We start from the raw sequence: 12,352 nt of genomic DNA, 5'->3' as shown, positions 1-12,352 counted from the left end.
CTAACAAGATTTCTACTCCCTCAATATTCCAGAAGATTTTTACCTGTGGTGAATGCAGCAAGCATTTGCAGAACCTGAACAATTCGAGGTGCAAACTGTAGAGCAACAGGAGCAAGACTACAATGAAGGCAAGCAGAGGATGGCTGTGTTAAGAAAGCCCAGGTAACACATCATAACCCCTCATCTCCCCCTTTCAGGACCACCTGCACAGATATTTCTACAATTGCCTCAGAGGGCAGTGGAAGCAGGTTCTCTGGATGCTTTCAAGAGAGCTAGATAGGGCTCTTAAAAATAGCAGAGTCAATGGATATGGGGAGAAGGCAGGAACGGGGTACTGATTGGGGATGATCAGCCATGATCATATTGAATGGCGGTGCTGGCTCGAAGGGCCGAATGGCCTACTCCTGCACCTATTGTCTATTTACATATCAATTAGGGAATCCCTTTTTCACTCACTACAACAGTTTTCAGTGGCATGAAACTTGTAAAAATATGATACATATCTGTGCCTCGCAGCAAGGAACAGGTTTCTCTGAGCTGTAGAACGAAGCTGGAGCCACCTCCTGCCAGGTTAACCATATAACAATTACAGCATGGAAACAGGCCATCTCGGCCCTTCCAGTCCGTGCCGAACACGTATTCTCCCCTAGTCCCATCTACCATTTAAGCGCCTTGAGTATTAGAAAGGCGCTATATAAATCCCATCCATTATTATTATTATTATTACCTGCACTGAGACCATAACCCTCCATTCCTACGCTGGCTCCAGTAGGTCACATGTCCTTCCTTCTCGCATTTATCTCACTGATACCAATGTCCAAGTCTCTTTCAGTAAATCCAAGGCTACTCTCTCATTTTCTCGTGGCCTCTGTCTCCTTCATGGCAGCCACTGTGTGTTTTATGTGACAAGAGTCTAGCTAGAATAACAAATTAGACATTTCACTGATTGCTGCATAGGGGGATGAACAAAATTGAGTAAACCAAGCAGTTTCAGTTGATACGCCATCCTATTACAGTTTTACCTGTCTTCTTTGTAAATGTTATAATTGATTTTGTGAAAAGTCAAATAGACATTAATGATTTAGTACACCAACTGGTGAAAGACAATTTCTAGGCAAATCTATTTTTACCATTGTTGATCTCTACAAATATTTTACGTGAAATATCTTACTGTTAGTGGAATTTGAAATCAGATCATTTTAATTTTCACATTTCTCTTTTTTTATAACAACATGTGGCTATACAATGAGTGAAATTAAAGTAAAAAACCCACCATTGTGGAACGTGAATTTCTTTGCCTGTCACCTGATGTGATCAATACTTCCCATGGGGAAATGCAATTACTACAATTCATCAAAACCGCCTTATAACTTTATTTATCATAATAGATTAATTGCTCCTGTTTTAGTTGAAAAATCTACAAACAGATAACATGGACACTTGTCAATCAAATTAGAAAAACATTTGTTATTGAGATTTAGATGAGTTTATATGAATATTTATATAAACAGTTTGAGACACAAAAATATCTGTACAATGCAAACAGTGAACTATCAAAAATACTGAACTCAACAAATGTAAAAAGAGAACAGGCTTCTACACTTACTGAGACTGCTGAGCTGACGAATAATAGCCGCTAGCGTGCTGTTTGTGACACACTCCAGTTCATTGTTAATTCCTTCAGGCAAAGCACCATGACAGAGGTGCCTGGGTTCAATGTTCCTCTTTACTAATGGCATGTTTCCTTGTGAACATAGAAAACTACCTGATAAAAAGAACATACATTATTTAACAAGGAGACATGGTATTATTTTAAATTTATTTCATTTACCTACTATATCTAATTACTTAACTATGTACACAAAGTCAATAAACCTACTTACTCTTAGAGCATATGGCACAAAACAGAATTAAATTATGTTTTTGTAAATGTAATCCCCATCGGGTGGCGCCCACAATGGCCGCCTCGCCAGCAGTCTGTCTTGTCCCTTCTCCGCATTCTCCGTTTTTATTATTTTAAGTATGTCTTGAATGTTTGTTTTAATGTCTCTTGGTATGTTTTATGTGGGTGGTGCTGGGGGGGTGGGGGGAGATCGGGAGAAACTTTTTCTAGTCACCTACTTCGACGGAGATGCGATTTTTCTCCATGTCGCATCTCCGCCCCCCCCCCCCCTCCCCCCTTTGCAGCCTACAACGTGGACTGGTGCGGCCTTTCCCGAAGACCGGCCTGGAGCTTCAAGCCGCGAGTATGGCGCAGAATTATCATCACAGAGCCTGGGATCTTTTGCCGAGGATCGCCAGTGTTGGAGCTCTGACCACAGAGCCTGTGGATTTTAACACCGTGAAGCAGCGGTCTCCGGTAAGAAGCGACCGACTCGGGAGCTCCATGCTCTGTTCTGATCCGTCCCGACGCCGGAGTTTCGATCATCCAGACGAGAGGGCTTGAACAACGGACCGTCGGCAACGGCCCCATTCAAAGGCTCCGACCACGGCTGATCAAAGGAGGAAGATGACTGAACTTTATTGCCTTCCATCACAGTGAGGAATGTTGATTCCACTGTGGTGGATGTTTATGTTAAACTTTATTTTATTTGCTGTGTGTATTTTTGCTTTTTACTTAGTATGGCTGTATGGTAACTCAAATTTCACTGTACCTTAATTGGTACATGTGACAATTAAATTGAATCTTGAATCTTAAATTGCATTCATTCCAATACTGTAAATGAGAAATTTAGCAATGAACATAAATATAAAAGCTAGGGATAAATCTTGTAAATCTTGTCAACTGTTAAGTCACTGTCTGGTTAAAATGAATGGCTGCTGGATTAATTATGCAAAAAATATGGTGACCTATAATTCCTTTTTAACTATTAAAGCTAATCATATCTAGTCAGGGGCACTCTCTACAAGTGATAAAAGCTTGATATAGAAACATCTGTGGATCAAGAGACAAATATTGTAAAATAAGCACCCCTAAATAACTAGGAAAAAATGGCTACCTACTTAATAACCAGCAAATGTATTTCCACACAATTAGCACCAAATATGTTTAAGCAGATGCAAAAGAAATGATAAAAAGACATTACTCTGCCTTTTTGCTGCAATGACATCAGCATTGTCCATAACTTTCCCTTGCAGAAAAACCATTAACATTGGACAAAAACCAAAGAAACAAAACCCATTCAGTTCCTGACAGTACATTGCCCAATTAAGCACATCTCCTACTTCTGTGCAGCAATCAAAGAAAGGTCCGTTCTTCCCAGTGGCAGCCAGAAACTAGTCACATGGAAGTGGTAGAGGCGGCAGTGAATAGAATGACAACACCTGAATTTAGTGAAAGAGACCTGAATTTTCTTAACAGTGCAATAAATAGCAGGGGATCGGTCCGCTTGGTAGGAGACCTGTTCCACCCAACATTGGAAAAGACCACCAAGACTGTGGCTCTAGCTGTCTCTCCAAAGTGTAAGAAACCTCATTCATTTGAGAATCGCTCAAATAAATCTCATATGTTTACAAGCTATGTCAAGGGAAGCTTGTGTATTGCTGAAAACAGTTGTGCTATTTTAAACATTGATCTGGGATCCACTTATTCCTGTTGTTGCTGTCCAAGTGGCTCTGGAAAGGAAAATATGAAGGATTATTATATGTCATTGGGGCTTTGTCATAGGAATGTAGACAAATTATTTGGGAGTACCTAGAGTGTAATCTTGTCTTCATAAGGAACATGTATTTTAGCCTCTTCAATTGATGCCTTCCTCCTTTATACTTATGTGAGGCAAGACTTCCCTGAATCTCCTGCTCTTCTTGTTCCTGCTGTTCTTCAGCCTGACTTCAAATCCTCAGTAACTAGCCCCTGGAACGAACTCCTGCCTTGGATAAAGGGCAACAAACAACAATGGGGTCCATGTATCTGGAGGGCACATATGCAGGTGACTCTGGACAAATGGGTGCTGCAGAGCCTTCCTGACCAGGCGTCCATTTCGATGACCAAAGTGCAGGTAAGGGAGGAGCAAGTGAAAGCAGTGCTGTGCAAGCAAAGGATACTATTCCTGACTTTTCTCTACATGTTATAGTCTTCCTCTTGGTGGTAAATTGTCAGCATTCACATGCACATTGATGATTCTCTCTCTCCCTCCCCCTGTCTCTCTCTCCCTCTCAATATCTCCTCCTCTACAATATTTGATTGCTTGACGAACATTAAATCATGGATGTTAACCAGCTTTCACTTGCAAAAAATTGGGATTTTAAGCATTTGTCCTCAGTCCGTCACAGATTCCACTCGTCATGCACATTGACCATATCAGTGGTTGTGCCAACTGCCCACAAAGCGAGTTTCTTTGAGATTCTCAAAATGAGTTTACAAGACTACACAATCTCCATTTTACAGAACCCCTGCTTCCAGCTTCATAACATTATTAATTTGTGAAAATCATGGTCAGCAAAAGGCCAGGTGGTCAACCAAGACTACACCATACTTGTATACCCTTGGAATTATGACTTAATACTTCCTGAATGCCTCTTCAATCCTCCTCTTCACAATGCAGCAAATAATTTGCAGAGACAAAATGTCGTGGTGAGGACAGGAGACTTCTTCAATTCTCTCAATTGATCAAAACTCATCTAGATTTAAATTGATCTTGTATATGTTATCAGTTAATCCATGTACAATGGATGACTATAAGGCTTCAAACTTCAGTCAATTCTTTATACTTTTTGCTGATGTTAACATACCTACTGTTCTGATTCAGTATTTATTTACAACTAAGACAACATTGCTGAAAATATATTTCAAACTTCAAGCCCACAAAACATCAAACTGACTAGCAACAATTAAGACATAAAATATTTGAATGACAGGACCCTGGAACTGTTTGTGGCCAGTGCAATATCCTCTGTAAATCACTGTACCAGAAAAAAACTCAGAATCCTAAAAGACAAGATCACCAAAATAACTTTCATTCGTTCATGGTATTTACAATAAATATTTTCAGGAATAGCTGAAATTATACCATTTGTTCTTAATCTGCATGAAGTTCAAGAACTTCATTTATGCTTGAAACATTATCCCAACATGACAAGGCAGTATATATGAAATTATTTACACCCCCAATAAAAATAAATCTGTTTTCTTAGTTTTGGAAATACTAAAAATGGTTTCCACAAAAAGCAATTTCAATTCATTTGACTGCAATTCGTAGAAGCACAAAGGACAACAGGAATAACAGGAAATCAACTGGAATTTTCAATTGTACAATATGTAACTTGTTAAAAATAACTCAATAAAATAGCACAGCTTAAAACCATTGTTTATCCTACGTCTTTTCACTATTTCATGCAATTGTGATTATAGTCCTCAGAATTCAGACAGATCAACAAGGCAGAAATATTAATTTTATATTTATTCTGTTCACTGAACTGAAGTCTTATTTTCTTTGTCAAAAACAATAAAAAAGTGTAAATTTACTAACTGTGTCGATAACAATAATTAATTAAAACAATGGCTTAAAAAAAAAGTAACAACAGACTTATTTTATTCCACATATTATTTTGTATCATATGTAAATTAACCACCACAATGTGTACAATCATTCTGAAGTTGATGTTAAAGAAAACTAATTTCTTAAATATGATTGAATGTCCACTGGTAGTGTGAAATTCTTCCTTACACTTTAGATCAATCACCTACACTGCCAAATTAAATGCTCCATTAACAGAAATGTTTTTCCCCGCAACATAAAGGAAACCAACGTTTATTTTTTAAATAATATGTATGTATGCATGTATGTATGCCTACAGTTGCTAACAGATCACCCTAAAAGGATAAGCTAGTTTGACCCCCCCCCCCCAATGTAAAAATCCAACTTATTTGTAGTTTTTTGGAAATGTGAATTACGACAGAGACAAATCCTTTAGGAGATCAATTTAGATATCCATGTAATTTTTGAGCCATTTCTCAGCACATTTTACATTTCCATAAAATCATAAAGCTTTTTAGGTCAAAGATGACATGTTATGAAAAACTAATATAATCAATTAATTTCCTGTAGCAGTCTCCATATCATTTAAACAATTGTATCCTATACCAATGTAAAATAACGTGTACATTGGATTAATTTTGGATCGATAAATATGGATACTAATTTATATATGCAACCCAGCATTGCACACACGAGTTTGATTAAACTTCATACCTGTGCAAAGTTGTTAATGCTTTGCAAAAGTGCAAATTGGCACATATTACAAACTGTTTTGCACCACTGTCACAAGTCCACAGACATTTTCACAGCACCAGAGAAGCAGAATATCACTTTAAACAGTAATTTTCAAATTCTTCATGGTGGTAAAAACACCATTACCAAAGACCTCACCTTCTCTGCCACTCAACCTTATTACAGTAACTAAAGCAGGGCTGTCTCAACAGAGCAAAAGTGAAACTTTGCATCATTCAAACAATTATAAACTTAGAAATATTAAATTTAGTATCACTTACATCTTGAATATATCAAAGTTGATTATGATCCAATAACAGTCAAACGTTACACTTGTGGTTACATAATATGATTATGGCATTTAATCATGCTACAAAAAAATGCAGGGAAACTCAACAATAGTTTGGGCAATTAATGCATTTAGAATCATGTCATACAGCACATAGCATGGAAACAGGCCCTTTGGTCCAACTCCTCCATGCCAACCAAGATGCCTCATCTAAGCTAGTCCCATTTGCCTGCGTTTGGCACATATCCCTCTAAATCTTTCCTATCCATGCACCTGCCCAAGTGTCTTTTAAAAGTTGTTATAGCACATACAGATGTTTCTTTACAGCAGCCTAGAGCTTTTTAATATAAAATAAAATGTTTTCTAGTTTCAGCACACCCGATGGGCTGAGATGACCGAGCACAGCAGCAGGATAAGATGACCATTTTAGTCAATCTCCTCCTTGGAAAATATTGCTTTTACTCAAAGACATAATGGGACCCTGCACATTTTTGGAAGTGATAACATGCCACCTGGTTCTTCATTCAAAGCAGGTCAGAAGTCATGTGGTGATGGGGGTGGGGTAAATGGGAACAAGGGAGTGCATCAAGGAACCAGAAGTTGAGCAATCGTTATGAATGTAGGATGTTAATGAACGAGCTGGGTTTGAAAGAAGATTATGTTGAAAGGAAAGATATAACTAAGAAATAAATGCTTACACTATTTCAAATTTTCAAAATAGAAGAAATTGTGCAACAAGGAAGAAAACAAGATTTGAGAATAATCTAAGTGACAGCTTAAATATTAACTGTGCCACAGCTGGGCATGCACACGATGATTGCAACAGTGAACATTCCACAGGCAATGAGCTCATCAATAGATGTGCATTTGAAGCCCGATGGTTTATCATGTAGGTATCAATGGTGTGCCACAATTTGCAAAAGTGATGCACGTATATTAATGTAGGTCTAACAATTTATTGTGATGATGTGGTTGCCACATTTAACTTGTTAGTAGTGTGCGGAAGATACAAATGTGCGCGCAATACTTGGTATTGGGATTTATAAACATTATTAGGGAAGTCTTGGTTGATAAAGATTAGATAAGTGGCAGGACTACATTACATGGATCAAATGTGAGGTTAGTTGCAGAACATTGAACAGCAAAGCACACCACAGGAACAGACCCTTCAAACCACAGTTTTTGTACCAACCAAGATGCCATGCCATCCTGCTCAAGATCTAGATCCCTCCATTCCTCATCTCTTCATTGGTCTGTCAAATGCCTCTTAAACATTGCTATCAGACCTGCTTCCACAACTTCCTCTTGCAACATGAGGATGAGATTTGATAAGGTAACTGATGGCCACACGAGACGTCATGAAAATCTGTATCTCGAACAAGATCTTTGGTGCTTCACCTCTAATATTAAGCTTGAGTGCAATCTCTTTTCATTGCTTCTTGATGGCTTGTCTGGCTTCCAGGACCTCTTGCTTTCTCTTTACCTTGTCCACTAGAGCTGCAATAGGAAAATGAGGGTGTCCACTCTTGCTAAAGATCTGCCAAAGCTTCTACTAGTCTTGTCAAGTCTCTGCGGTGACTTGTACTGGTGATGGCAGACATGACCACCACTTCTTTAAAATATATATATATTTTTTAAATTACTATTGCACCTTATGCTTGTAATAGTTCCAAAAACGTAGACCACGTCTTTTGGAAGTGGTCTGCTTTGCCTGCTAAGAGGAATCTCATCTCTTCCAGATGTAGTGTTTCAAGCATATTTGATATCCACATTTTATCATTATTTTGATTTAAATGTTCCAGTATTCTTAGTGGAATGGTAACTCTGGTCCCAAAATCAATAGTACCAGTCTTCATACACTCATCCAGTAATTTATCACCAAGCTGCTGCACCCTATTCGGACAGAAAGTGAGGCCAAAGAGTAGACAATCACAATTTAATGAGTTCAGAAAAGAATGATTAAGAAAAATGAGGGAAACAATATTAAACCTGGTCAAGTTCCTCATCTCAGTACTTTATACATCACAGATTACATAAACCTATATGCAAGCTTGTGGAAACTAAATTGATCCCATGCCTTAAGTTAAAATAGCAAACACTGCAAAACTAATTCTGTTACACAAAAGAAAGCTATTGTTAAAAAAAGTGACCCCCACCCCCATCACCACATGACTTCAGTCATGATCATATTGAATGGTGTTGCAGGCTCGAAGGGCCGAATGGCCTACTCCTGCACCTAATTTCTATGTTTCTATGTTTCTATGTTACTCACATTGTGCAGATCAATGCACTAAATGTTTTGGGTAAATTTAGTGTCAAAGGGCATTCAATGCTTTCATTTATTCCTACTGATTAACACACTGTTGCTGTGCTACTTAATTGGCAGTTTATGTAGGACAACTGAAAAGTCCAGATCTGGAATTAGATGTAAAAAGCCTTTGAGACAAACCCAAATTCAATCCATTTAATCTACAATGTAGATAACAATAACTGAAATAGAAAGAAAAATCTCCAATATTTGAAGGACACCCTTCTAGGAGCGCAGACCTCTGAGCGTTCAGACTCTTAAGCCACCATGTACATTAAATGATAAAGAAAGTTATTCTATCTGGCAAAGATAGGTGATGTTTCAGGGTTAGAGCATAGGTTTTGAGAAAGATATCCTTCAATTTTATCTATTTATAAGCAGTTTTTCTTCTATTCCAAAAATTGTATCCTGTACTATTAGTTATTTACGGCCTTTTCAATTTATTATTGATTAGGAGTATGGTAGAACCAAAAAGTCTGAAGACAAGAATGCCACGTCCACAGGTGAATTGCAGTTGAAGAGGTCTTTGAGGTGTTCCTTCCAGTATGCACTGTCTGCCTTTCCATCTTTGATATGTTCACCACTGTTCTTCACTTCGGGTAAGGGCCTGAATGATTGCATTATGGAGAGCCTGGTCATCACTGAAGAAACCTCACATGCTTTGACTTTCATTTTTCACACACCATGTGATAAGCAGACTGACATTAGTGTCCTCTTGTCAGGTAAACATCTCATGAAATGAGGTCCCAATTACATTTACATGGCTGTGCCCTGTGGTCCACATAGTTCTTGTGCCCAACACCTAATCCCCAAGATAGATACAAAAAGCTGGAGTAACTCAGCGGGACAGGCAGCATCTCTGGAGAGAATGAATGGGTGATGTTTCGGGTTGAGGTCCTTCTTCAGACCATAAATCCTAATCCCCAAAGCAGACACTTTGTTTTGAGCTCTCATGTGAGAAGAAAAGTACCAGGTAGACAGGGAAAAAGGTTCCAAGCCTCCTTGGAAAAATGTAGCATCCCTATTGAACCATAGAAATCCTGGCATTTGAATGCTCGTAATGAAGTAAGAACATTGAGGGTAACAACAGGGACCCCAGAGCCCATGCATCACACGTACATAGAGATCCTGTGCTAAGGGTGGAATGATGCTTCACCTTAGAGACTATACATTCTCCTGCCTGTCAGTTGCATCCTGCCTGTTGGGGTCACAGTTTAAGAATAAGGGATAGGCCATTTAGGACTGAGATATGGACAAATGTTTTCACCCAGAAAGTTGTGAATCTGTGGAAGTCTCTGCCACAGAAGGCGTTTCCAAGAGATAGTTAGATTTAGCTCTTAGGACCAAGGGAATCAAGGGATATGGGGAAAAAGCTGGAACGGGGTACTGATTTTGGATGATCAGCCATGATCATATTGAATGGCGGTGCTGGCTCAAAGGACCAAATGACCTACTCCTGCACCTATTTTCTATGATTCTATGTTTCTATGCCTAATCTGTACAAGAATCTACAGTTGTATTAGTAACCTCAGAACCCACAAAACTAATGTGAGGACAAATCATTCTCGATCCTGACAGACCGATGAAGAAGAAATAAATTTGAACTTGAATATCTAAATTCCATTTATCCACCTTGACTGTTACAATTTTTATTACAAATGGTCCAGGGATAAAACATTATTTGATTAGCATTGTCTGCTTTATGTGTATGTAGCACAGGAATACACTCTTCAGCCTACCATGTCTATTAAGCAAAATGCTAATCTAAACTAATCCCATCTGCCTGCAGGTAGTCCATATCCTTCTATTCTCTCCTGCCTGTTCATGTGTCAATCTAAATGCCTGTTAAACGTCACCACAGGAAAATGGCAGATGCTTGGAATGGTGGAGGGGAAGTGGTAGAAGCAGATACATTATGAATATTTAAGAGGCATTTACACAGGCACAAGAACCGGCTGGGGAGGAAGGGATATAGACATGTGCAGGCAGATGGGATTAGTTCAAATTGGCATCATGGTCAACACAGACATCATAGGTCAAAGGTCCTGTTCCTGTTCTGCCCTATGTTCTATTCGGCTGCAACACGGCTTCCTGACATTTGTGGAGAAAGATCACATCTCCGTCGAGGTAAGGGACAGAAAAAGGTTTCCCCCTATCTCTCCCACCCCCCCACATAAAACGTACTGAGAAACAATAAGATATACATTTTAGACACACTAAAAATAACTTAAAAAGTCGAAATGACACACAGGCTGCTGGCGAGGCTGCCACCGCAGCAGTTCAAATATTAGAAACATATTCTTGTACACTTTAAAATGACAATATTTCAACTTAAATTAGTACCACTGTGCCACATTGACTAATTCACACTGGTGATCCATCAAATGGGATCAACATTACGTATTTTGTTGAGAAAACTTTAATGTTCATCATCAAATGATTCAATGTAACATCACCATTGACAGAGCTGACCAAGACTTGAAAGACTGATACACATTTACTGACTCGACCGCAGAAGCTGGCAAGTGAATTACCATGAGAGATAAATCTACTTGACCATCCTCATCAACATACTGTAAATGCATCTGTCAATGCCAGTGCGGCTAGGACTGATCACGGTACTATCCTCATGTAGGCAAATTCCTGCTTTCACACCAGGGAAAATTGCCATCACATTGTATCAAACCATCATAGTTCTAAAAGCGTCAGGATCGCTTTGAGACAATGGCAATAGTAGTTTTGTATCTCCCCATTAACCATAATCTTATGAACTGACATCCCCTTCACTCTGCAATAATAAACAAACAAGGAGAACAGATTTTGATCAATAAAAGGAAAGTAGACACAAAATGCTGGAGTAACTCAGCAGGACAGGGAGCATCTCTGGAAAGAAGGAATGGGTGACGTTTCGGGTCGAGACCCTTCTTCAGACTGATGTCAGGGGAACGGGCGGGACAGAGATAGAATGTAGTCGGAGATAGTAAGACTGATGGGAGAACTGGGAAGGGAGAGGGGATGGAGAGAGAGGGAAAGCAAGAGCTATTTGAAGTTAGAGAAGTCAATGTTCATACTGCTGGGGTGTAAACTACCCAAGCCAAATATGAGGTGCTGTTCCTCCAATTTGTGCTGGGCCTCACTCTGACAATGGAGGGGGACTATAACAGAATGGTCAGTGTGGGAATGGGAGGAGAAGTTAGTGTTGAGCAACCGGGAGATCAGGGAGGTTAAGCCAGACTGAGCGGAGGTGTTCAGCGAAACAATTGCCGAGCCTGCGCTTGGTCTTGCCGATGTACAGAAGTTGATACCTGGAACAGCGGATACAGTAGATGAGGTTGGAGGAGGTGCATGTGAACTTCTGCCTCATCTGAAAAGACTGTTGGGGTCCTTGGATGGAGTTGAGGGGGGAAGTAAAGGGACAGGTGTTGCATGTCCTGCAGTTGCAGGGGAAAGTACCTGGGGAGGGAGTGGTTTGGGTGGGAAGGGATGAGTTGACCAGGGAGTTGCAGAAGGAACTGTCTCTGCGAAAAACAGAAAGGGGTGGAGATG

General features: G+C 39.4%; 1 protein-coding gene across 3 annotated transcripts in view; it reads right to left on the bottom strand.

Moving 5' to 3' along the window:
• The window catches only part of wasf3 (WASP family member 3), a 59,091-nt gene that overhangs the window by 45,169 nt on the left and 1,570 nt on the right, over positions 1–12,352 (bottom strand). For 2 of the 3 annotated variants that reach the window (XM_033022812.1, XM_033022814.1), the window contains exon 2: positions 1,607–1,765. In XM_033022812.1, coding sequence (XP_032878703.1) covers positions 1,607–1,739 — 133 coding nt within the window. In that variant the 5' untranslated portion in view covers positions 1,740–1,765. Of the gene's footprint in view, positions 1–1,606; positions 1,769–12,352 lie in introns of all 3 variants that reach the window. The other variant, XM_033022813.1, reaches the window with a different exon arrangement.

This window comes from Amblyraja radiata, chromosome 6, assembly GCF_010909765.2.
Source record: "Amblyraja radiata isolate CabotCenter1 chromosome 6, sAmbRad1.1.pri, whole genome shotgun sequence".
Taxonomy (NCBI): Eukaryota; Metazoa; Chordata; class Chondrichthyes; order Rajiformes; family Rajidae; genus Amblyraja; species Amblyraja radiata.
The sequence above is the reverse complement of the archived record's forward strand: the minus strand, read 5'-3'. Positions and strand labels throughout refer to the sequence as shown.